This window comes from Salmo trutta, chromosome 11 (assembly GCF_901001165.1).
Source record: "Salmo trutta chromosome 11, fSalTru1.1, whole genome shotgun sequence".
NCBI classification, from domain to species: domain Eukaryota; kingdom Metazoa; phylum Chordata; class Actinopteri; order Salmoniformes; family Salmonidae; genus Salmo; species Salmo trutta.
The window spans coordinates 16,561,559-16,589,401 of NC_042967.1; the positions used below are offsets into that span (position 1 = coordinate 16,561,559).

The window sequence follows — 27,843 nt, forward strand, 5'->3', positions numbered from 1 at the left end:
CTTTAAGACTCAATCCGCTGTAATTTCAGATTGTACCTTTAATGCAGGAAGTAAACAATGTTGTAGCGCTTGCGGTTTCGTAGCGGTACAAAAAAGAGTATCCACTTCCCTTTGTAACGGTCCTTCTGCGGTCCTGTTTACCGACCGTACTAAGCTTCCCACCGCCATTTCAACATCTAGTTTTGGTTTACATTTGGTTGAGTTGTCAACTAACGTGAAATCAACAAAAATGTCCCCATGTCATTGCATTTAGGTTAAAAGTTGGGTGAAAAAGACTAAATTCCCTTAGGTTGATTACTTTTTTCAAATCCAGTCAGTTTTCCACGCTGATTCAATGTCATCACCATTTTTTGGTTGAAAGGACATTGAAACAACGTTGATTCAATCCGGTTTTGCTCAGTGGGTTGTCACTTGGTGTACATGAGCTGCAACAAGTAATGAACTGTAGAGGGGGCTGACCCAAAGCCAACCCCAAATCCAATTATAAAGTTCGACCGCATATCTGAAAATCATCCCCATCTGAGTCCAGATTTTTTTCGATGTTCTAAAAGTTTCTCTTTTGTTGACATATCATTTGTAACGAGCAAGGGGGGCTTTTTTCTTCCCTGGTCTGGGGAATGGGAATGCAACTTGTTGCACGCTAGCCATTTTGTTAGGGCTTAACAGCTCTGATTGAAAGATTAGAGTATGTTTTCTTATTTTAGGAGAGCGAGAGACAGAGAGAGAGAGAGAAAGACAGAGAGAGAGAGAAATAGAGAGCGAGAGAAAGACAGAGAGAGAGAGAAAGACAGAGAGAGAGAGAGAGAAAGACAGAGAGAGAGAGAGAGAGAGAGACAGACAGAGAAAGACAGAGAGTTAGAGAGACAGAGAGACAGAGAGAGAGAGACAGAGAGAGAGAGAAAGACAGAGAGAGACAGAGAGAGAGAGAGAGACAGAGAGACAGAGAGAGAGACAGAGAGACTTAAAAAGAAAGATGTTGAGAGAGAGATAGAGTAAGTGCCTGGCGGTGCAGGGAGACTCTTTGAGGAAACAGCAGCTGAGCTCTGAGCCTCTGAGGTAGGATCAGGAGGTACTTCCTGAGGACAGGGAGACATTCCTGACCTACTTCCTGTCTGTCTGTCTACCAGTGGGTAACTCTCTAGGGTCCTTTAAAAAGAAAAGGAAAAGCTCCGATGCAATAATTTATTCACCTCTGGAGTCCGACTGGGCCCAGTGGCAGAATTATGACTTATTATGATTACAGTACACCCTTTCAAAGGCCTGTGGTTTTGTGATTTGACGTTCAAGAACTTTCAGTTTCCGTTGTTCTGGAATTACAGTATAAGATTATGTCTGTGGCCCGTAGAATTACAAACGATAGAATGATCTTCCAAAACACCACCAAGTTTGGCGACATCATATTTTGTTCATTCTAGTTATTCATTCTAGTCTACACTGATGTCCCTGATACGGCAATTCTAGAATTCTAGAAGGCTGCATTTAACATTCAGTGTGGCTCTAGTTGTGGTTGTGGCTCTGTGTGGTCGTGGTACCTTGATGTGCATCTTGGCCCTTTTCAGCAGGCTCAGTGTGGTGTGTCTACTGCTGTCCGGACCCAAAGGAACCAGCTCCTTCAGCTGCTCGAGGTACAGCCGTAGTTTGGCACGTCTGTAACACAAACAACCAGAGGTGGAGAGTGGTGAGGAGGTGAGTTGAGTCAGCAACACGTACAGGAAAGGCTCCTACACTGCAGGGCCAACACAGGTGAACTAGAGAGACCCTTTTCAAGTCATCTGTGTGGTAGAAACACAAAGGGCACAAATGCACGCAGAGACTGAGAGGAGATGGGGAAGGGAGAGTAGATGGCAGAGGTTCGCTAGAGAGCGATCCGAATCACGTGACCGTTCTGTTGGTTTTCATGTCCGACTTTCATCTGGAACTCAACCACAATGCTTATCAGGTGGGGTGGGGTGGGGTGGTGTGGGGGGGGTCATGTCGAAGTGAAACATGCTGGGAGCATACACATCCTGGTTGCAACCACTGTCAAATCCGGGGCAGAGAAATGACATCCTAGCGCATTTGCAATGCAAACCCTTCCTATATGCATGACAAAGGGCAGTGTCTCACATTCCATCAGCACTCTATAGGGTGTTCACCCATAAAATAATCAATTCATTCAAGGTTTATACAAATATGTTCATTCCGTCAGAAAAACAATAGTCCAAACCCCATGTCTCTACCATATGTGGTTCCAACGTTACAGCCGATTCACTCTGAGAATGTAGCATGTTCACGGTGAAGGGAATGTCAGCACAGGCATGATCAACAAGTGGTCGCTGCTCCATAGAACTCTGTGGCGCTGCTCCAGGGCAGAACGGCGCTGACGTTGATCGTCAACTAACAAGCTAACTAGCGGCTGCAGGTTCGTGAGTGAAAACATGGGCTTTTTCTACATGAAATCCGTTGAATACAAAACTAAATAGGGAGTAAATATATATTTATTTACAAAGAGTATTTCCCTTTAAATTGCCATTGAAACGTCCCCTGTCAACATTGATTGATCGCCAATATAGACAATGAAAGCCAAGGAAATCTTGTTGATTTTGATTGGTCCAACCAGCGGCAACACCTCCAAATGGTACCACCCCACAACACCAAATATGGAAGAGATACAACCAAGAGCGGCGCAGTCTAAACTAGCAACTGTCCCAGCAAATGAACGCTCTTACTTCATCAACACTGTCAAGAACAAGTATATTAAGGTTTTAATACTGTAGAGAACAATCTAATGATTCATTCTATGTACTGTATAATGACATAGGGCAAAGAAAACTAGTGTTTGACATTCATTTTGTAGCACCCTCTTGAATTGCCCCGTTTTTCTCTACGTTGTACAGTGAACTCTTGGCCTACTCTATAACACCCAGCTTCCCCAACTGCTCTTATCACACACCCACACACACACACCCACCCACACACACGCATGCACGCACACACACACACATCCACTTTCTATTCTCCATACATCCCCACACACACGCTCCCACACACTCAAGCTTGTGGACGGAGTGTGTTGAGAGAGCGGCGAGGGTCGAGGGCAGGTCTCACACACACACACACACACACACACACACACACACACACACACACACACACACACACACACACACTCCTTCTGCAGGTTTAATGGCCTGTCCAAACAACACAGCCATGCAGGTTGCATAAGCCCCGACAGCCGCAGTGTGTGAGTGTGCTTTCTGTCACATTATGTCATTGTACAGAGCGAGAGAGAGACAGAGATAGAGAGAGACAGATAGAGAGAGTGAGAGAGGACAATATGCTTGTGTTGAGCGCTGCCTCTGGTAGCAGGAGAGCCAAAGAGATGGTAGCAGGAGAGCCAAAGAGATGGCCTATGTGCCATTTTGGGATGCATTCCGGGGCCTTTTACGTCAACTCGTGAGCAAACGGTCGCGCTAACGAGCACCCAAAATGAATTGTAAACTGCAAATTGAAAAGGGTAATCAAACATCAATAATGTGGGGGCCTTGGTCTCACAATGGGGGGAGGAAAGGAGGAGAGGTGGTGCAGGAATACAAGCTGACCATTTATGACCAGCCAGGGATGAAGAGATGATGGAGGGATGAATGAACGAGGCTCGGGCAATATGCTGGAGATGATATTCCACCACCATAAAACATGAAATCAACATTTAAGGAGAGAAATTATCTTGATGCATGTTTTAATCAACAGTTAAGGAGAGATATTATCTTGATGCATGTTTTAATCAACAGTTAAGGAGAGATATTATCTTGATGCATGTTTTAATCAACAGTTAAGGAGAGATATTATCTTGATGCATGTTTTAATCAACAGGTAAGGAGAGATATTATCTTGATGCATGTTTTAATCAACAGTTAAGGAGAGATATTATCTTGATGCATGTTTTAATCAACAGTTAAGGAGAGATATTACCTTGATGCATGTTTTAATCAACAGTTAAGGAGAGATATTACCTTGATGCATGTTTTAATCAACAGTTAAGGAGAGATATTACCTTGATGTATGTTACGGTCGTAAGCTTACAAATGACTTGGCCTAATCTATGTTCAGTTTATTTGCAGATTGGTTTGCTATTACAGTGTCGGTCCCAAACCGGTCACGACATGGGCTACACATATCCAGGGCCTGACAGCCTGACACACTGACCTAAATATCACAGGGCCTATGCCTTTACTGTCTCCTCTACTCTCTCCAGGCTATATCTCCTCCTGCCAGACTCATGGCAACGCTGGCCAAGAAAAACCCACACGGGTGTTCTCAGAAAGACGTCGTAACGTGAGTCGACCGCTCCCAAAACTGAGGGGCACGTCACACGGCCAAGGCATCTTTAGAACCAAAATGGCTGCTCTGTGTGTATATTGTACTGCAGTGTACGACCTTCAGAGAGAAAAAACCATTGACCCAAGGGGCCCCAGATGCCAACGCCCCAAAATGACCACCTAACCACAGCCACACCAGTCAACACAGAAAAGCACTCGATAATTTGATGACAGTCGTTTGAGTGATGTGTGGTAGAATTAACAAATGTAAAAGTACTTGACGCTACCCTGGATATGGGCTGTGTCCGATAGCGTGGCGTGTTACTGCAGCAGAAGAGAACAGAAACCAGTTGCATGAGGTTTCTGCATGATGCAAATTGATATAAACCTACTGTTATTGACTCAACACTGGTTATGTCCTAGTGGGATCAGAACCGAGCACTCTTAACCTTACTACTCCTATAGTCAATTTGTGTCCTAGTGGGGTCAGATCCTCCACTCCTATCCTATAATACTGTTAGTCAGTTTGTGTCCTAGTGGGATCAGATCCTCCACTCCTACCCTATACTACTCCTATAGTCAGTTTGTGTCCTAGTGGGATCAGATCCTCCTATCCTATACTACTCCTATAGTCAGTTTGTGTCCTAGTGGGATCAGATCCTCCACTCCTACCCTATACTACTCCTATAGTCAGTTTGTGTCCTAGTGGGATCAGATCCTCCACTCCTATCCTATACTACTCCTATAGTCAGTTTGTGTCTTAGTGGGATCAGATCCTCCACTCCTACCCTATACTACTCCTATAGTCAGTTTGTGTCCTAGTGGGATCAGATCCTCCACTCCTATCCTATACTACTCCTATAGTCAGTTTGTGTCCTAGTGGGATCAGATCCTCCACTCCTATCCTATACTACTCCTATAGTCAGTTTGTGTCCTAGTGGGATCAGATCCTCCACTCCTATCCTATACTACTCCTATAGTCAGTTTGTGTCCTAGTGGGATCAGATCCTCCACTCCTATCCTATACTACTCCTATAGTCAGTTTGTGTCCTAGTGGGATCAGATCCTCCACTCCTATTATATACTTCTCCTATAGTCAGTTTGTGTAACTCTTTTCATAGCTACTTTTATCCCATTTTGTCCAATATATAGACTTGTATATAGACTTCCTATTGTATTATTGACTGTACGTTTGTTTATTCCATGTGTAACTCTGTGTTGTTTGTGTTGCACTGCTTTGCTTTATCTTGGCCAGGTCGCAGTTGTAAATGAGAACTTGTTCTCAACTAGCCTACCTGGTTAAATAAAGGTGAAATACAAAATAAGTAAAATGCCTTATGTTTTCTAGGATAATGCATGAAGCCTTTCTTTGTCCTAGCTAGGCTTCCTTCCTTCCTCTCCTCCATCTCCAGGCTTCTCTCCATGTGAACAGTAAACTGGTTCTAACTGCAGACTGCCTCCAGTCTGTCCTCAGGTCATCCCTCCATTACAATCAGTCTAATCACAGACAGGCTGCTAGCTCTCTGGCTGAGGAGCCCAGCACACCTGGGTCTGTTGTGAACACGCACACACAGCTGCACGCACACACATGTGCATGTACACACACATACACACACACTCACACGAACGCTTGCAAACACACACACACACACACACACACACACACACACACACACACACACACACACACACACACACACACACACACACACACACACACACACACACACACACACACACGGAGTCCTTGTACTTATCCCAAGCTAGTTGTTCTGTTTCACGGCAGGACGTTGCCTGTGTTTTATAGGAAGAGAGACCCTCTTCCTCCCAGCCCAGTCTATTAGGAGGTCAGTAAGACCCAGACAACAGAAGGTGAACCGTTAGACTAGCAGCCATCTTCTCTCCCCAACATCAAACATCGTTATTCCCCCCTAACTTCAATTAGAATGGCATCTTTCACTTCAGTGTGTTTAATCATTGTGGTCTTCAGAAAAACGTACAACATTCCTATAAAAACAGTCGAGCAAAAACATCTTGCAGGTGCAGACAGGAATTCAGCTGAAAACAAGGGCCGTGTGAAAGTGCTCCAGCGCTTTCATTCCTATTTCTCCCAAGGGGGCACCTACCCCCCCTCGTCTCCCCCCCTAATACGTTACCCCACCCTGGCTGCCAACAACAACACACCCTCCTCACCCTCCACCCCACTGGAGAACAAGTATCTTCAGAGGAGGATCAGAGGTTGGTGGGGGCCTCCACCCCACCACCTCCAACCTGCCCCACTCTCCCCACTCCCCAGCCCACATGAAGCAGCTGGACCCAGGCCAGGGGAGGCCAGAGGAAGCGGGCAGGAAGGAGGCCGAGGGCCGTGGCTGGGGTCCGATCTGGTGGTGGTGGAAGACTACTTTCTCCTCTGGCTGGAAAAATATGCTCAGTGTGCTCAGCTGCACTAGGCAGGGCTCGGCGAACACATCATCCGAGCGTAACCCGAGCCAATGGGCAACCATCTAGGCTGTATGAAAAAACATACTCCCCAATCCCCCTCCTCCAATCCTCCTCTGGAGATTTACCACTGTTTATTTACCTGGAGTCTGTTCCAGATCCACACCTGCACAGAGACCTGGTCTTTAGTATCCTAACTGTCCCAAGTGATCTGAACTGAAACCAGGTTCTGTTTACCACTATTACAACAGCAGTGAAACAGAGAGATATTCTGTTTGGACACCTCATACCAGGCAAACACAGACCTAACTCGGAGGGGGAGAGAAACAAAAGTAAAGTATTTTAGGATGAGATGATGGATGGAGTTTGCCGCTATGTCATTCTTCAATAAATGTTTCATGTTAGCCCCCCCCCATTTAAAAAGTAGATAATTATTAGATGTTACTTTTCCTCCCTCTCTTTCTGACCCCAACCTTGCATGTCAGAGGCTATGAACCAGTTGTTCTCATGCCTGGTCTCCTCGCTCCAGAAACCTCGCTGTGTGTTGTGTGTGTGTGTCCCTCCCTGACAAATCCTTGCTGCTACTTACTTATGTTGGTTATTAAACCTGACCCATGTCACTCAATATTTATCAAGATTGCCTGGCTGACACACACACACACACACACACACACACACACACACACACACACACAATAGTGTCCATGAAAAAGGAGGCCCATTTCATTCTGTTCCCGATACACAACGTTCAGACCGAGCTACTTCACATTTCTCATTCCAATTCATCAGGGTGGGTTGAAAATAGTATCCCCTTTTATGTTCCTGTGAATAGGACCCTTTGATGATCCAGACAGCAGACATGACAGAGAACTGGTTGATCTGAACACACTATAGGGTGCTCATATTTACCTATGGCCAAACCGGTCTGGGACCACTTCCCCCTAACGACCTGTATGAATGGAAACATATCAAGGTATGGTAGCATACAGACACGGCTGTATTAACATCAGGGGCGGAAATATATATATATAGCTACATAGAGACATATATCTATCTATGTCTAAATATCTATGGTTGACATTGTAGTGAGTCTAAGGGCTTGTGACATAAGGCTCTAATATGGATTATAAAGACTCATAAATGCTCATAAATGGATATTAGCCTCCAGGCAGTGCTGTAGGTCTCTAGGATAGACTATATAGTCCCTCTACTGTTGGGCCCTGGTGGATTGTAAGGGTTTCAGGTAACAAGACTGTAAAGCTGGCTCTCTGTTGTGTTGCGCGGTCACGGTCACGTCCATTCACGGTCACATCCATGAGGAAGCCACCTGACTGCTGTCATTGGCTGCTGAGATTGGTTCATTTTGTGAATTACACACAAAAATATTACTAACCCCTTCCGTCCATTCACTCACTCACTCACTCACTCACTCACTCACTCACTCACTCACTCACTCACTCACTCACTCACTCACTCACTCACTCACTCACTCACTCACACACACACACACACACACACACACACACACACACACACACACACACACACACACACACACACACACACACACACACACATACATACACTTAAAGGCTTAATGCCAAACACAAAGCAAAGGCTTAATGCCAAACACAAAGCACTCACCGGGAAAAGCGATCTCCTACTCCCTTCCTTCAGAACACTGTGTCCACATTCTAATGAGTCCTACTCAACATAACCCACTAGCCTAACCCTACTCCCTTCCTTCAGAACACTGTGTCCACATTCTAATGAGTCCTACTCAACATAACCCACTAGCCTAACCCTACTCCCTTCCTTCAGAACACTGTGTCCACATTCTAATCAGTCCTACTCAACATAACCCACTAGCCTAACCCTACTCCCTTCCTTCAGAACACTGTGTCCACATTCTAATCAGTCCTACTCAACATAACCCACTAGCCTAACCCTACTCCCTTCCTTCAGAACACTGTGTCCACATTCTAATCAGTCCTACTCAACATAACCCACTAGCCTAACCCTACCGTGCTGGTAGGTCCTCTCACTGTGCTTTGCTTGCTTTACGTTATGTCTTTTTTAATGACAACAGCCCATGAATACACACACACACATACACACACCGACCCGTGGATGCGGAGGAACGAGCAGCCCGCCTGCGCCTGGCGCTGGACCAAGCCTGTTCGTTCTAGTAAAGGTCAGGGGTCAGCAGAAACACTGCTGCGAAGTTTCCCCTCTCTCGCCAGGCTAACTCGGTTCATCATGTTTGGCCGAAGGAGAAAAACCCACCCTGCCGTGCCTGACGCGCCTGTTTTGACTTCCGAACAGAGACCGAGAGAGACGTCCACATTGTTCAAAGGATAAGAGAGGAGGAGAAAGACATGAGCTAAACGTCCAGTACAGGAGGGAACATAGTCTGACTGCCTCTGGAAAATATACTCCACCATCCTCTTTGTTCCTAATTCTGACCACTTCAAAACAGAACCCCCGATTCATCTGGTGACAAAAAATGGAAGCCTCATTCCCTTTAAATTGATACTAAGCTGTTTACCAGATATGGGTCATGACATTACGACGCACTCCGAAAAAAAAACCCTCTTAAAAGCTTCATTTAAAAGCCACAAAACGTTTAACCTAAGTAGTTCTAAATGGCCCCGTGGTGTTAGCCTACTCTACTTCATGTAGGGTGGGTGGTGTAAGTGGGCCTGAGCTGGATCGCCTGTATCGTATCGCCATGGTGCGTTGGTGGAGTTTTGGGGTTGCCAAGCACGGTGAATGGTTCCACATCTGGCAACCAGACAGACAGACTGAAGGGGGGAGGGAGAGGGGACGGAGAGAGAGAGAGAGGGAGAGAGAGGGAAATAGGGGAGAGAGAGAGAGGGAAAGAGGGGAGAGAGAGAAAGAGAGAGAGAGAGAGAGAGAGAGAGGGGTCTAAAGGAGAGAGGAAAGGAGAGAGGAAAGGAGAGAGAGGGGAAGTGGGACAAGAAGGGGTCCAGTCTCAGCCTGGGGGCTAGCAGAAACAGAACACAACACAGAACACAGCCCTCCTCTCCTCATCAGTCTCTCTCTCTGTCACCCTCTGGTCCTCAGCCCTGCCCAGGCACACATGTTTACATTAACGAGAAAGAAGAGAAGAAGAGATCTGATGGGCCCGACCGCACCGTCCTCAGAAACAGCGGAACGGAGAGAAAAACAAGAAGAGAGAGACAGTCGTCCCATGTGAAACAGGCTTTGTGGTGAGATACACAGCCCACGCCATCAGTGGTGTAGTGGAGGGCAGATGTAAGTAAACACAGTTTCCACACTTGTTTCTTTTGCTTGACAGTTTACACATTGAAAGTATAGGGTGTGTTGCTTTACTCACTGCCACTGGCGATAAGAGTTTACCCATCAACTTTTTACCACAACTTCACTGCACGCAATGCACTGTATGATAATAGAGAGAAAGGAGAGAGAGAGAGAGAGAGAGAGAATGAGAGAGGGAGAGAGAGAGAGTGAGAGAGAGAGAGAGAGAGAGAGAGAGAGAGAGAGAGAGAGAGAGAGAGAATGAGAGAGGGAGAGAGAGAGAGAATGAGAGAGGGAGAGAGAGAGAGAGTGAGAGAGAGAGAGAGAGAGAATGAGAGAGGGAGAGAGAGAGAGAGTGAGAGAGAGAGAGAGAGAGAGAGAGAGAGGGAGAGAGAGTGAGAGAGAGTGAGAGAGAGAGAGAGAGAGAGAGAGAGAGAGAGAGAATGAGAGAGGGAGAGAGAGAGAGAGTGAGAGAGAGAGAGAGAGAGAGAGAGAGGGAGAGAGAGTGAGAGAGAGTGAGAGAGAGAGAGAGAGAGAGAGAGAGAGGGAGAGAGAGTGAGAGAGAGTGAGAGAGAGAGAGAGAGAGAGAGAGAGAATGAGAGAGGGAGAGAGAGAGAGAGTGAGAGAGAGAGAGAGAGAGAGAGAGAGAGAGAGGGAGAGAGAGTGAGAGAGAGTGAGAGAGAGAGAGAGAGAGAGAGAGAGAATGAGAGAGGGAGAGAGAGAGAGAGAGTGAGAGAGAGAGAGAGAGAGAGAGGGAGAGGGAGAGGGAGAGGGAGAGGGAGAAAGAATAATGGAGATGTAAAGAAAGAAGGAGAGAGATAAAAGACAGGAAGACAGAGGACCGAGGGAGATGATTTCCTTTCAGATATGAAATGTCAGTTCTCTGGAACAGACAGTCAGGCTTTATTTGTTTTCTGTCAGCGAGGACGACACACCCACTGAGAGAATGTATGTGTGTGTGTGTGTGTGTGTGTGTGTGTGTGTGTGTGTGTGTGTGTGTGTGTGTGTATGGTGACAACTGTGCGAGGCGAGACAGAGACACAATAGTCCCCCATCAACACACACACACACACATAGACCTGGCCACAGAAACAAGGGCTATGAGTCACGAGGCTCCGTCTTTAGCACGCAAGCGACTGAAACCTGCGTCAAACACAGCAACTTAGCAAAACAACACAGTGTACGCCAAGGACTGAGCGACACGGTCAACGTGGCTAGCTGAATTAGCCTACTTCAGCAGGAAATGCCTAAGTCTCCACACACATTTTGATTTGTCTCTGTTGCCATAGAAAACAACAGGTTTATTGTTGTTCACTCGTTGGTAGTATTTCCATGTCTATTGGAATGCTTTGTTGCAATTAGTTTCATTTGTCTCTTTCCAAAACTGAAACTAGCCCCGGGGTGACTGAAACTAAAGCATGTCACATTAAAAACACCTTTGATTCAACACGCGCTTTATATACACAAAAGTACGTGCACACCCCTTCAAATAAGTGGATGAGATGTTCGACGAGCAAGTGTCCACATACTTTTTGGTCACGTGGTGTACCTCTGTCGCGTACAAAGCAGACGTAGTGTACAAAGCGCCAGAAAAGAAGAAGGAGTGAGAATAGAGAATAGGAGACGAGTGAGAGTAAAGGAGTGTGAGAAATCATATGTCAGTTTGGAGATCGAACGCCAGTTGTGTTCTATGAAATGATGTGGTTCAAATGCTATTGGTCGCATGTACACATAGTTAGAGGTTGTTATTGTAGGTTTAGTGAAATGCTTGTCTGTAGTGAAATGCTTGTGTTCCTCGCTCCAACAGTGCAGTAGTATCTAACAATACACAACAATACACACATCTAAAAGTTAAAGAATGGTTTGGTGTGCATCTCTGTATCATTTCAAAGTTAGGATAGCCCAAACTAAATATGCACGTTTTCGAAAGCTGTAACAACAGTCTGTAATGTAATTATACAAGAAGTGCAAGGAAACGCTCGAAATGTCCCTCCTGTCCTGAGTTCCATGACAGCTAAGGTTGGAGTCAGACAGACAGACAGACTAGTGGGGACAGGCGGCGTGAACTCAATAAACACACGGTGGAATGGGCCTACAGGTCTGCATACACACTGTACCGATGTCAATGATTAACACCCAATAACACATAACCCACTGGCACAAACCACCAATTCTCTCCTCTCTTCAGCGTCAGTATAAGAATGGGTTTCTGAGAAAGAGGTGGTGGGGGCTCCATGGATATTATATAATCGGACTAGTATTGTGTGGGTTGCACAATGGGTATACAATCTCCTACGATGTCAGGCAGAGGCAGAGATAGAGAGAAAGAGAGCTAGAGAGAGATAGAGGGGGGTAGAGCGATAGAGGGAGAGAGAGAGAGGGGGTAGAGACAGAGAGAGAGAGAGAGAGAGAGAGGGGGTTGAGACAGAGAGAGAGAAAGAAAGAGAGGGGTAGAGAGAGAGAGAGATAGAGAGAGAGAGAGGGAGTAGAAAGAGAGGGGGGTAGAGAGAGAGAAAGCTAGAGAGCGAGAAAGAGGGGGTAGAGAGAGAATGCTTAACAGAATGTTTTACTTTCTTTCCTCTGAATCTCTGAATCTCAACACCCAGAACCAAACCTTGTGTACATGGAAACAGAGAGACTATCTGAAAGGGAATTCAGATTCAGTTGTGTATGTTGTGTGTGTTGTGTGTGCACAACGCCATGCATCAAATGAAGTCTTCAAACAGACTTCTCTCTCTAGCTGTAGCTAGCCATCCACTTTCCCAAACCAAAACAACTCCAGTCTCTTCTCTCTCTAGCTGCAGCTAGCCATCCACTTTCCCAAACCAAAACAACTCCAGTCTCTTCTCTCTCTAGCTGTAGCTAGCCATCCACTTTCCCAAACCAAAACAACTCCAGTCTCTTCTCTCTCTAGCTGCAGCTAGCCATCCACTTTCCCAAACCAAAACAACTCCAGTCTCTTCTCTCTCTAGCTGCAGCTAGCCATCCACTTTCCCAAACCAAAACAACTCCAGTTCTCTTCTCTCTCTAGCTGCAGCTAGCCATCCACTTTCCCAAACCAAAACAACTCCAGTCTCTTCTCTCTCTAGCTGCAGCTAGCCATCCACTTTCCCAAACCAAAACAACTCCAGTCTCTTCTCTCTCTAGCTGTAGCTAGCCATCCACTTTCCCAAACCAAAACAACTCCAGTCTCTTCTCTCTCTAGCTGCAGCTAGCCATCCACTTTCCCAAACCAAAACAACTCCAGTCTCTTCTCTCTCTAGCTGCAGCTAGCCATCCACTTTCCCAAACCAAAACAACTCCAGTCTCTTCTCTCTCTAGCTGCAGCTAGCCATCCACTTTCCCAAACCAAAACAACTCCAGTCTCTTCTCTCTCTAGCTGCAGCTAGCCATCCACTTTCCCAAACCAAAACAACTCCAGTCTCTTCTCTCTCTAGCTGCAGCTAGCCATCCACTTTCCCAAACCAAAACAACTCCAGTCTCTTCTCTCTCTAGCTGCAGCTAGCCATCCACTTTCCCAAACCAAAACAACTCCAGTCTCTTCTCTCTCTAGCTGCAGCTAGCCATCCACTTTCCCAAACCAAAACAACTCCAGTCTCTTCTCTCTCTAGCTGCAGCTAGCCATCCACTTTCCCAAACCAAAACAACTCCAGTCTCTTCTCTCTCTAGCTGTAGCTAGCCATCCACTTTCCCAAACCAAAACAACTCCAGTTCTCTTCTCTCTCTAGCTGTAGCTAGCCATCCACTTTCCCAAACCAAAACAACTCCAGTCTCTTCTCTCTCTAGCTGTAGCTAGCCATCCACTTTCCCAAACCAAAACAACTCCAGTCTCTTCTCTCTCTAGCTGTAGCTAGCCATCCACTTTCCCAAACCAAAACAACTCCAGTCTTACATGAAGTGGTGACGTGGCTTTCCTAGCCTGCAGAACATTCTCCTAGTACTACTAGGACTATTTCTACTGCCTGCAAGCTGAGTGTGTCACCCTCCCATTTCCCCCTACCCGCCTCTGTTACACAACTCAACATTCCAGCGTATGTGTGTGTGTGAGTGTGTGTTGCGTGCAGAGCTGACCTCATTTTCAATCTGCTCTACTCTGCTGTGCTCGACACACCAGCCACGTCCTCCAGTAGCAGTCGGGAGGGCCTCCCACCCTAACCTCCAGCGTCCTCCAGTAGAAGTCAGGGGGCCCTCCCACCCTACCCTCCAGCTCCACAGAGGAACCCCCACAGCCCCTCCACAACACAAACAACACCCGTGCCTGCCTGACTTTCTAGGAATGGCAGAGTCAAGTCGACCCAGCCTTGCTCGCTTTCTGTTCCTCGCTTGTTTTCCGTGTGCTTCTGCACTCAGGGGCGCAGCTTCGGTTTTAGAAGTGGGGGGACATCACTTTTTTTTAATCTAGTCGGATAAACACTCCAAACAGCCTACCCGACTGCTCGGAGGCGTCCACAAGGTCCTAAAGCACACCGTTACCTCGTTTTGTATCACATTCCAATGATAAAACCAAGGGGGGGAACAAAAATGCAATTTCAAAATGTTGAGTGAAAGTTGCGCCCCTGGCTGTCCTGTCGTATTTCACAACTCAAACAACAGCCTTTCTAGAAAGAACATGCTATTCTTCTTCTCTCTCTCTCTCTCTCTCTCCCTCTCTCTCTCTTTCTTTCTCTCTCCATCTCACGGCCACACAGCTCCATAGTCCACTCCAGGCAAAGTGTGATTTCATGACTTGTTTAAATCTCTTTTTGTACGACGTGCGGCATCAGCTACTTTGCGTCAGTTAAAAATGATTTAGTGACAGAGGGAACTGTGCCCGGACCGACGGACCTGGAGGCTTCAACACCTGAGATGGAGGTGGGACTACCTTCTCATTGAGATGTGGGTATAGGAGGGGTATACCTACATACGTATGAAGTGTGCATAACATAGACTACGTGAGCATACACACATACTGTGAGACAGCCACACACCATACATGGACATGAGCAAACACACACTAAAGCAGACATGTACCACATACACAACAAGCATGCTGACACACCCGGCATTGGACACACATGTGAACACACACATGCACATGTACAGTATTATATTGTATTGTAATGTATTGTATTTTATTGTGTTGAATTGTATTGTAATGCGTTGTATTGTATTGTATTGTATTGTATTGTATTGTAATGTGTTGTATTGTATTGTATTGTAATGTGTTGTATTGTATTGAATTGTATTGTATTGTAATGTGTTGTATTGTATTGTATTGAATTGTATTGTAATGTGTTGTAATGTATTGTATTGTATTGTATTGTATTGTATTGTATTGTAATGTGTTGTAATGTATTGTATTGTATTGTATTGAATTGTATTGTATTGTATTGTATTGTAATGTAATGTATTGTATTGTATTGTATGGTATTGTAATGTGTTGTATTGTATTGTATTGTAATGTGTTGTATTGTATTGTAATGTGTTGTATTGTATTGAATTGTATTGTAATGTATTGTATTGAATTGTACTGTATTGTAGATGATTGAAGGTGTCCAGCTTACTGGCATGCATGTGAACCTACCTTCACACCTACTGTACATTTACATGCACACCTACGATTAAGTCAACGCACACACACACACACACACACGCACACACGCACACACACACGCACGCACGCACGCACGCACGCACACACACATTATGACAGCACAGTTCAGTAGACTGAGAGACTGACACGTGGCGCCTTCCGTCCCCATCATCCCCAATGAGTCACTGATCACTATTTAATTATGTGGAATGTTACAGAGTGACTTGGCAGCACGGTGTGACCAAGGTTAGGCCAGAACCATGAAGGTCACATGTCCTCAACACAGAACATGTCCTATCTACCTACTCGGGATTAATAAGTTATGAGAGAGAGAGAGAGAGAGAGAGAGAGAGAGAAAGAGAGAGAGAAATGGTTGGCAATAATAGAGGCACTGAACATAACAATTACATCCCGTCATCAATTCAATGTGGTGTTTCTGTGTCTATGACCTTACAGTATATCATAGTTATAGTTAAAGACCCAACACAGCCGTTTTACATCAATATCAAATCGTTCTGGGAAACAGTTAAGTACCTTACGTAATACATTTCAATTCAAATGAGCAAAATGTGCTTTTTAGCAACAAAAATAATTCTCAAGCAAGACTTTTGCTAGGACTGTCTGGGAATGGTCTGTGTGGGGAGGAGGAAACTGACAACAAGCTGTTATTGGTGGAGAGGTTTGCCCATGCAAACCTGCTGATTAGAAAATCCTGTGTAGATTTTATTTTCTTTCCAGAAACTATCAAGAAATAAAATGTCTTAATACATTTACAGTGTTAGTTTCATCAGCTGTTGTACAATATGATATAAAACACCACAGGAAAAATATAATTTTGACTGCACTGGGCCTTTAAAACCTCATCATGTCCAACATCACAGACCCTACATAGCCTGGGTCTTGTTCATTTGGGCATGCAACGGAAAACGTTTCCAAAGTTTCTTATTGGACAAGTCCTGGTAGTCCTTCCCTGTTTCAGTATGTTTTTGTCTGTTCGCTGCCTAATGACCACAACCCTGTTGTCTTTGTATCAGATGACTTCCTCTCACTCAGACGCGAGATCCATTTCACTCTCTCTCATACAGTTTCCTGTCACAAAGAGTCAGCCCCCTTAACCCAAATAAAAGGTAGGAGGGAAGGAGGGAGGAGAGAGGCATTTTGGCAGGGAGAGAGAGAGTGAGGAGGGTCCACTGTGAGCAGGGGCTCTGTAGGTACCCCTCCTCCCCATCTGCTTTCATCCTCCTCTTTTCCTCAGCTTTCTGCTGACTCAGTAAGAGAGAGAGAGAGAGAGAGAGAGAGAGAGAGACAGAGAGAGAGAGAGAGAGAGAGAGAGAGAGAGAGAGAGAGAGAGAGAGAGAGAAACAAAGTAAGAAGAAAAAAAAGAAAGAAAACAGAAGAAACAGATGTGGTCTCTTTGGAGAGAGGAGAGAGGGGAGCAGAAGAGGTGAAGTACCAGGCCTGGCCTCCCCTCCTCCATCCCCCCCCCCTCCCCCTACCATCCAGTCTGACATATCACACACTACAGACTGGTGTTTCTTTCTACTCTGGCTCCAGCCCCAGCCAGGGCTGGCCTCTAGCTACAATGGGAGAACAGGTCCCAGGTCTGTTTGTATAGCCAACTCCTATGGTTGTTATCATGCCAAACATATTATATTGCAGGAGTTGGCTATACAGCACAAACCGATCTGGGGCCAGGCTATAGAGGGGAAATTCTGAATAAGCCAAATAAGGAGGACACTGTGATGATGAATGGAATCTGAGAGGAGATCAGACAGAGAGTAGTAAGGCCTATCTACGCACGCACGCGCACACACACACACACACACACACACACACACACACACACACACACACACACACACACACACGGTACATGGCACCTCCCTGTGATAATGACAGGTCTATTTATTTCCTCCTGTCAGAACATTTCTCAGTATAGTTGTGGTTTTCCAAAAACCTTGTTACTGGTTTTGCTGGAATTGACCAGCTGAATCACAACACAGCAGAAAACATGAACTTAACTCAAAAGCAACATTGTTTTTCTCCATCTGTACATTACCGTCGGCCGTCTGGTATTTTCCCCTGGCCAACGAGAACACTTCAAAGAGGGCCGCAATCAGAATCAGACCACATGTTATCAATAATAATAATCATTCATTCCCTTATCTATTTCTATGGCACTTTTCATTGCAATAATACTTTTAAAGTGCTTCATCACCAAACCATCAGCCAGATGATTCTCTGAACTGAGTAACAGGCCAGATTGGTTTGTATTTAACTTCTAACCAATGCCTAGTCATCATTTTCCGTCAATGACTCACTTTATGTGAAACAGATAAATGAAACTGAGAGGGAGGGACACAAAACAACAGCTGCCTGGCACCGGTAGGTAGACTGTCTCTGTCTACATACTCTAGGACCATAAATAGACCTGATGATCCTTTCTCAGTCGAGGAAGGGCAAACATACCCCAGGACTCCTCCCAACGTGACGGGATGTGAACGTCTGATCACGAGCAGAGAGCAGCAATGTCAGATGGGCTTTTCCAGTCAGCAGGTGTGTGTGTGTTTGTGTGTGTGTGCGTGCAAGCGTATGATGTGGGGATGAAGGAAAAACTGGTTTCCTGGGCCTTGCCTAGAAAAGGAAACTACTGGTAGTCAGTCTGAACAGGGCAAAGAGAGAGAGAGAGAGAGAGAGAGAGAGAGAGAGAGAGAGAGAACGTCGTCAGGGAGCGATGTCAGAAATGGGAAGGAAGCCGATGGCAACAGAGGCCGACCGAGCAACCAACCACGCAGCAGCGCTGCGGTTAGCAGAGCAGCATACTAGTGTCATGCTGGATACCAGCAGAGCAGTGGCCTGTGAGAAGATTACAGAAACAGCAGTGTCACCCTGGAGGCTTCTACCTACCTGCCCCCCCCCCCCCATATCTATCTACTGTATCTATCTACCTACCTACCTACCTGCCTGCCCCCCCCATATCTATCTACTGTATCTATCTACCTACCTACCTGCCTGCCCTTCCCCCCAAATCTATCTACTGTATCTATCTACCTACCTACCTGCCTGCCCCCCCCATATCTATCTACTGTATCTATCTACCTACCTACCTGCCTGCCCTTCCCCCCATATCTATCTACTGTATCTATCTACCTACCTACCTGCCTGCCCCCCCCCATATCTATCTACTGTATCTATCTACCTACCTACCTACCTGCCTGCCCTTCCCCCCAAATCTATCTACTGTATCTATCTACCTACCTACCTGCCTGCCCCCCCCCCCATATCTATCTACTGTATCTATCTACCTACCTACCTACCTGCCTGCCCTTCCCCCCAAATCTATCTACTGTATCTATCTACCTACCTACCTACCTACCTACCTGCCTGCCCCCCCCCCCATATCTATCTACTGTATCTATCTACCTACCTACCTGCCTGCCCTTCCCCCCATATCTATCTACTGTATCTATCTACCTACCTACCCCCCCATATCTATCTACTGTATCTATCTAACTACCTACCTGCCTGCCCATCCCCCCATATCTATCTACTGTATCTATCTACCTACCTACCTGTCCATCCCCCCATATCTATCTACTGTATCTATCTACCTACCTACCCATCCCCCCATATCTATCTACTGTATCTATCTACCTACCTACCCATCCCCCCATATCTATCTACTGTATCTATCTACCTACCTACCTGCCTGCCCTTCCCCCCAAATCTATCTACTGTATCTATCTACCTACCTACCTGCCTGCCCATCCCCCCCATATCTATCTACTGTATCTATCTACCTACCTACCTGTCCATCCCCCCATATCTATCTACTGTATCTATCTACCTACCTACCCATCCCCCCATATCTATCTACTGTATCTATCTACCTACCTACCCCCCCATATCTATCTACTGTATCTATCTACCTACCTACCTGTCCATCCCCCCATATCTATCTACTGTATCTATCTACCTACCTACCTACCCATCCCCCCCATATCTATCTACTGTATCTATCTACCTACCTACCTACCTACCTACCTGCCTGCCCCCCCCATATCTATCTACTGTATCTATCTACCTACCTACCTGCCTGCCCATCCCCCCATATCTATCTACTGTATCTATCTATCTACCTACCTACCTACCTGCCTGCCCCCCCCATATCGATCTACTGTATCTAGCTACCTACCTACCTACCTACCCCCCCCATATCTATCTACTGTATCTATCTACCTACCTACCTACCTACCCATCCCCCCATATCTATCTACTGTATCTATCTACCTACCTACCTGCCTGCCCATCCCCCCATATCTATCTACTGTATCTATCTACCTACCTACCCACCTGCCCATCCCCCCATATATCAAATCAAATCAAATGTATTTATATTGCCCTTCGTACATCAGCTGATATCTCAAAGTGCTGTACAGAAACCCAGCCTAAAACCCCAAACATCAAGCAATGCATGTGAAAGAAGCATGGTGGCTAGGAAAAACTCCCTAGGAAAAACTCCCTAGAAAGGCCAAAACCTAGGAAGAAACCTAGAGAGGAACCAGGCTATGAGGGGTGGCCAGTCCTCTTCTGGCTGTGCCGGGTGGATATTATAACAGAACATGGTCAAGATATTAAAATGTTCATAGATGACCAGCATGGTCAAAAAATAATAATCATAGTAGTTGTCGAGGGTGCAACAAGCACGTCCGGTGAACAGGTCAGGGTTCCATAGCCGCAGGCAGAACAGTTGAAACTGGAGCAGCAGCACGGCCAGGTGGACCGGGGACAGCAAGGAGTCATCATGCCAGGTAGTCCTGAGGCATGGTCCTAGGGCTCAGGTCCTCCTACCTACCTGCCCATCCCCCCATATCTATCTACTGTATCTATCTATCTACCTGCCCATCCCCCCCATATCTATCTACTGTATCTATCTATCTACCTACCTACCCATACCCCCATATCTATCTACTCTATCTATCTACCTACCTGCCCACCCCCCCATATCTATCTACTCTATCTATCTACCTACCTGCCCATCCCCCCATATCTATCTATCTATCTATCTATCTATCTATCTATCTATCTATCTATCTATCTATCTATCTATCTATCTATCTATCTATCTATCTATCTATCTATCCTCACAGATAGATAGTGTCTGAAATGGCACATTATCCCCTATATAGTGTACTTGTTTTGACCAGAGCCCTGTATGGCAGGTTGTTTCAGGGCAGGGATGTGTTGTTGTGTGTCTGAGTGAGACTGTTCTTCTGTCACCCAGCCAACAGTGTCCTGGTAACAGCACAAACTGCATGGGCCTCCCTGTCACAGAGCCAGGGCACGCACAACCAAGGCAACCTCAACCTAGACTTTGTGTTAGATTTGTCTGTCCCTCCATGTCTGTTCATAGGGAGAAACTTGTTACCATGTATGGCAGGGAAATCCTGCCATTAATGTGATAATCCAGTGGCGGGTGGTGAAAGGAGGGGAAGGAGGCCTCGCCTGTCATGTCTCTCAGCTAGGCCTGTTGAGTCGCCCACTCCACGTCCCAGAATTGCACCTTTCTATCTCTCTCTCCCTCTCTGTCTAATACTTATCTCTTATCCCATTCCCTTTGGTTCTCTGACTCTCTCTCTCTCTCTCTCTCTCTCTCTCTCTCTCACACACACACACACACACACACACACACACACACACACACACACACACACACACACACACACACACACACACACACACACACACACACAGAAGGAGTAGGGCAATGAAGAACAGCCTGTACCAGCTAGGAGTACAGGCCAGACCAAAACATAAAATCGTGTCTAAGGCTCTGTCCAAAATGGTAACTTATTCCCTTATCATAGTGCACTACTTTTGGCCACAGCCGAGGCTCCCTATTCCCTATATAGTGCACTCATTTTGGCCCAAAGGGAATAGGGTGCCATTACAGCCTGGCCCTAAGGGCGTGAGGGAGTGTGCACTGAGCTATGTGGATGCCGATACAGGGATTGTCTCAGATTAAGGCCCAGTCATACTGTCATTAAAAGGGTTGGACCAGGATGACAGCTGAGAGGCTGAGCACTATAGGGTTCCTTCCATCGTGGGTCGACAGGGATCAGCCTCCCAGAGAGATCCACCAACACAGAGAATAATTGAAAAGGTTCAGGATTAATCAAGCATTCGCTAAATTCCTTTGGCTACGGCCCGGAATGAAAATAAATTGTATTGTAGTTTTTTGCAAAACCCTCAAATAGGGTATCACCGTAGCATCAACAAAGATACAGGAAATAGAGACACGACAATGCCTTGAGCCAACCGGCCCACAGTTTCACTACAATAATGAGCTATTGCAGCAGGGAGTAGGAAACTGAACCACCTCCACATTTTAACACCTATGTGTTCCCATAATGTAATTTGAGGACACAAGTCTGGACAGGGTTGGGGGATCCACGGTGCATTATGTTCTCGACGCATCGCCAACCCTCATACACACACAACATCTCCCCTCTCCCTGAAAGCCTGTCATTACAGACACACACAGGCCTCTTTTCTCCCTGACACGTGCAGTGTGCATTTCAAGAGGAAGTACCTAAATGACCATTCTTTAACCACTTATCCTCCTGTTCTAATCTATTGCATCAGTGACATTGAAGGTTGCATTCATAAACCTGGAAGTTCGTCACTTCGAGAAAAAAAAGACAACTTTTCAGAAACTCGTGGCCACATTTGATCGTAAGGGAAATGAGTACAGTGATTATGGAAGAGCTTCCCAGCACTCGCACATTTCAGCATGTGAAACTGACTGCAACTATCATTTCAGCATGTGAAACTGACTGCAACTATTTTAGTAACCCAACCCCACTAGATACAACCATGCAGTAATATCTCAACAACAAGAGACCTATACTCAGGTTCATCTCCCTCTCTTTCTCCAGTAATATCTCAACAACAAGAGACCTATACTCAGGTTCATCTCCCTCTCTTTCTCCGGTAATATCTCAACAACAAGAGACCTATACTCAGGTTCAACTCCCTCTCTTTCTCCAGTAATATCTCAACAACAAGAGACCTATACTCAGGTTCATCTCCCTCTCTTTCTCCAGTAATATCTCAACAACAAGAGACCTATACTCAGGTTCATCTCCCTCTCTTTCTCCGGTAATATCTCAACAACAAGAGACCTATACTCAGGTTCATCTCCCTCTCTTTCTCCAGTAATATCTCAACAACAAGAGACCTATACTCAGGTTCATCTCCCTCTCTTTCTCCAGTAATATCTCAACAACAAGAGACCTATACTCAGGTTCATCTCCCTCTCTTTCTCCAGTAATATCTCAACAACAAGAGACCTATACTCAGGTTCATCTCCCTCTCTTTCTCCGGTAATATCTCAACAACAAGAGACCTATACTCAGGTTCAACTCCCTCTCTTTCTCCAGTAATATCTCAACAACAAGAGACCTATACTCAGGTTCATCTCCCTCTCTTTCTCCAGTAATATCTCAACAACAAGAGACCTATACTCAGGTTCATCTCCCTCTCTTTCTCCGGTAATATCTCAACAACAAGAGACCTATACTCAGGTTCATCTCCCTCTCTTTCTCCAGTAATATCTCAACAACAAGAGACCTATACTCAGGTTCAACTCCCTCTCTTTCTCCAGTAATATCTCAACAACAAGAGACCTATACTCAGGTTCATCTCCCTCTCTTTCTCCAGTAATATCTCAACAACAAGAGACCTATACTCAGGTTCAACTCCCTCTCTTTCTCCAGTAATATCTCAACAACAAGAGACCTATACTCAGGTTCATCTCCCTCTCTTTCTCCAGTAATATCTCAACAACAAGAGACCTATACTCAGGTTCATCTCCCTCTCTTTCTCCAGTAATATCTCAACAACAAGAGACCTATACTCAGGTTCATCTCCCTCTCTTTCTCCGGTAATATCTCAACAACAAGAGACCTATACTCAGGTTCATCTCCCTCTCTTTCTCCGGTAATATCTCAACAACAAGAGACCTATACTCAGGTTCATCTCCCTCTCTTTCTCCAGTAATATCTCAACAACAAGAGACCTATACTCAGGTTCATCTCCCTCTCTTTCTCCAGTAATATCTCAACAACAAGAGACCTATACTCAGGTTCATCTCCCTCTCTTTCTCCAGTAATATCTCAACAACAAGAGACCTATACTCAGGTTCAACTCCCTCTCTTTCTCCAGTACTATGTCAACAACAAGAGACCTACTCAGGTTCAGCTAGCCACGTTGACCGTGTTGCTCACTCCTTGGCGTACACTGTGTTGTTTTGCTAAGTTGCTGTGTTTGACGCAGGTTTCAGTCGCTTGCGTGCTAAAGACGGAGCCTCGTGACTCGTAGCCCTTGTTTCTGTGGCCAGGTCTATGTGTGTGTGTGTGTGTTGATGGGGGACTATTGTGTCTCTGTCTCGCCTCGCACAGTTGTCACCATACACACACACACACACACACACACACACACACACACACACACACACACACACACACACACACACACACACACACACACACATACATTCTCTCAGTGGGTGTGTCGTCCTCGCTGACAGAAAACAAATAAAGCCTGACTGTCTGTTCCAGAGAACTGACATTTCATATCTGAAAGGAAATCATCTCCCTCGGTCCTCTGTCTTCCTGTCTTTTATCTCTCTCCTTCTTTCTTTACATCTCCATTATTCTTTCTTTCTCTCTCTCTCTCTATATATCTCACTCTCTCTCTATAGATCTCTCTCTCCCTCTCCCTCTCAATTTTCAATTCAATTCAATTCGCTTTATTGGCATGACGTAACAATGTACATATTGCCAAAGCTTACTTTGGATATTTACAATATAAAAATAAATAAAAATGAGAATCAAAAATTGTCAACGGGACAACAGTAACAACAATAACCAACGGTCAATATAACCATACATTCAACAATAACAATAATCATACAGTTGAGGACATGTGCAGGTTTATTGGTCTGTCAGACACTGTCCCTCAACTTATGGCAGGCAGCAATGTAGTGCGCTGCCAACCCACAGCTCTCTGCGTCCTCCCCCAACAGGATGGGTAGCCTATCCTCATCAGAGAGGTCTTTAAAACCTTGAATAAGGGTTTCAAATTTGGGGAAATGACACTCTCTAATTGTTTTATATTTTTGACATTTTGTCAGGAAATGCAGCTCCGTCTCAGGTTCTGCTGTTGTGCAGTGGTTGCACAGCCTTTCCTCTACAGGGAGCCAGGTTTTCCTGTGTCTACCCTTCTCAATGGCAAGGCTGTGCTCACTGAGCCTGTACTTTGTCAAGGTTTTTCTAAGGTTTTGATCAGTAACCATGGTCAAATATTTAGCCATAGTGTACTGTCGATTTAGGGCCAGATAGCACTGCATTTTGCTTTGTGTTTGTGCTTGTGTTTACCAATAAGCAATGTAGTTTTGTTTTGACTGTGTTGTAATTTGGTTTATTCTGATTGATTGGATGTTCTGGTCCTGAGGCTTCAGTGTGTTAGTAGAACAGGTTTGTGAACTCAGCCCCAGGACCAGCTGGATGAGGGCTCTTTTCTTTGCTCAGCTCTTGGCATTGCAGGGCTTGGTAATGATATGAGAGGGGGTCACTGTATTTTAGATGTTTCCAAAACTTAATGGCTCTTTTTTGAGTTTTTATTATTAGTGGATATCGGCCTAATTCTGCCCTGCATGCATTGTTTGTAGTTTTCCTCTGGACACGTAGGAGAATCTTACAGAACTCTGCATGTAGGGTTTCAATGGGGTGTTTGTCCCATTTGATGAAATCTTGTTTTGCAAGTGGACCCCACACCTCGCTGCCATAAAGTGCAATTGGTTCAATGACATATTCAATTAGTTTTAGCCAAATTTTAATTGGTATTTCAATTTGAATTTGCTTTTTAATGGCGTAGAATGCCCTGCGTGCTTTCTCTCTCAGTTCATTCACTTCCTCATTAAGGTGTCCAGTTGAGCTTATTTTTAAACCTAAGTAATTGTAGTGTGTACAGTACTCTATATATTTTGTACCAATTGAGAACTTTGGTCTAATTCCCTGAGATCTGGATCTTCTCTGGAAAATCATTATTTTAGTCTTTTTGGGGTTTACTGCCAGGGCCCAGGTCTGGCAGTACTGCTCTAGCAGGTCCAGGCTCTGCTGTAGGCCAGGTGCTGTGGGTGACAGCAGGCATAGGTCATCTGCGAAGAGTAGGCATTTAACTTCTGAATTGTGGAGACTAACACCAGGGGCTGAGGATTTTTCTAGAATAGTGGCCAATTCGTTAATGTAAATATTGAAGAGTGCAGGGCTCAGATTGCAACCCTGACGAAGGCCCCGCCCCTGGTTAAAGAATTCTGTCCTTTTCTTACCAATTTTAATGCTGCACGTATTGCCAGTATACATTGATTTAATTATGTCATATGTTTTACCCCCTACACCACTTTCAATAACTTTGTAGAACAGTCCTGTATGCCAAATAGAATCAAATGCTTTTTGGAAGTCGATAAAGCAAGTGTATATTTTGGTGGACATGTTTATCTATCAGGGTGTGTAAGGTGTAAATATGATCAGTTGTGCGATGTTTTGGTATAAATCCAATTTGGCTTTTACTCAAGACATTGTGCTTATTAAGGAAGTTTAGAACTCGTATTAAGAAAGTTTAGAACTCTCCTCTCTCTATCTCTCTATCTCTCTCCCTCTCTCTCTCTCTGTCAGAGAGGAATATGTGAGGAATATGTCTTTACATGTTTTTCACTGAGCTGTCGGCAGAGGTCAATTATTACTCGCTCACATTAGTCATGTGACCGGCAAACCCCGAGCTGGCTCTCAGCAGTCAGCACGAGTGACAGCTCACACACACATACACACACACACACACACACACACACACACACACACACACACACACACACACACACACACACACACACACACACACACTCCACCTCTCGCACGCACACTCTAACAGGGCACAGTCAGTCTGTTTGCTATTGGTCCTATCCTAAGCCCAGGCAGCAGCCAGTCAGTCTGTTTTCTATTGGTCCTATCCTAAGCCCAGGCAGCAGCCAGTCAGTCTGTTTGCTATTGGTCCTGTCCTAAGCCCAGGCAGCAGCCAGTCAGTCTGTTTTCTATTGGTTCTATCCTAAGCCCAGGCAGCAGCCAGTCAGTCTGTTTTCTATTGGTCCTATCCTAAGCCCAGGCAGCAGTCAGTCAGTCTGTTTTCTATTGGTCCTATCCTAAGCCCAGGGAGCAGTCAGTCAGTCTGTTTTCTATTGGTCCTATCCTAAGCCCAGGCAGCAGCCAGTCAGTCTGTTTTCTATTGGTCCTGTCCTAAGCCCAGGCAGCAGTCAGTCAGTCAGTCTGTTTTCTATTGGTCCTATCCTAAGCCCAGGCAGCAGCCAGTCAGTCTGTTTTCTATTGGTCCTATCCTAAGCCCAGGCAGCAGCCAGTCAGTCTGTTTTCTATTGGTCCTGTCCTAAGCCCAGGCAGCAGCCAGTCAGTCAGTCTGTTTTCTATTGGTCCTGTCCTAAGCCCAGGCAGCAGCCAGTCAGTCTGTTTTCTATATAGAACAGAAGAAACACCACACTACTAAATCAGCTGGGTCGGAGAAGAAGAAAAAAAAACTAAACACAGAGGTCCAAAAACACACTATTATTTTTTCTTTCATCTACTCTCCTCAAACATCCCTCTACATCCCTCACTTTACAATATTACACTTTGTTGTACCATGCAGGCTCCAGTGTGTGTGTGTGTGTGTGTGTAGTGTGTGTGTGTGTGTAGTGTGTGTGTGTGTGTGTGAGAGAGAGAGAGAGAGAGAGAGAGAGAGAGAGAAAGAGTGAGAGAGAGTCAGAGAGAGAGAGATATAAAGGTACAATGCATTCGGGGACGTGAGTGGGCGACTCAACAGGCCTAGCTGAGAGACATGACAGGCGAGGCCTCCTTCCCCTCCTTTCACCACCCGCCACTGGATTATCACATTAATGCATACATGGTAACAAGTTTCTCCCTATGAACAGACATGGAGGGACAGACAAATCTAACACAAAGTCTAGGTTGAGGTTGTCTTGGAAATCCGATTATTATCCGTCTGCCCAAGGCACATGGAGGAGGGTGGCTCCTCATCTTTGATGTGCTTTTATCTTTTATCCGAGGTGGTGGAGCGAGAGAGGTGAAGGGAGGGGACTGTACGAACAAGTGGCCGGACATTTTGATATTTTCAGTCCACTCT

General features: G+C 45.5%; 1 protein-coding gene and 1 long non-coding RNA gene across 2 annotated transcripts in view; one reads left to right on the forward strand and one right to left on the reverse strand.

The window, feature by feature from the left end:
- Window positions 1-27,843, reverse strand: part of LOC115202323 (max dimerization protein 4) — a 44,939-nt gene that overhangs the window by 10,377 nt on the left and 6,719 nt on the right. The window contains exon 4 of the mRNA XM_029766407.1: window positions 1,533-1,647. Within this exon, the coding sequence (XP_029622267.1) occupies window positions 1,533-1,647 (115 nt within the window). The remainder of the gene's footprint in view (window positions 1-1,532; window positions 1,648-27,843) is intronic.
- On the forward strand, window positions 1,598-10,229 carry LOC115202325 (uncharacterized). Its single transcript, XR_003879941.1, has 2 exons — window positions 1,598-1,686; window positions 9,825-10,229. It is a non-coding gene; the product is annotated as an uncharacterized LOC115202325 (long non-coding RNA).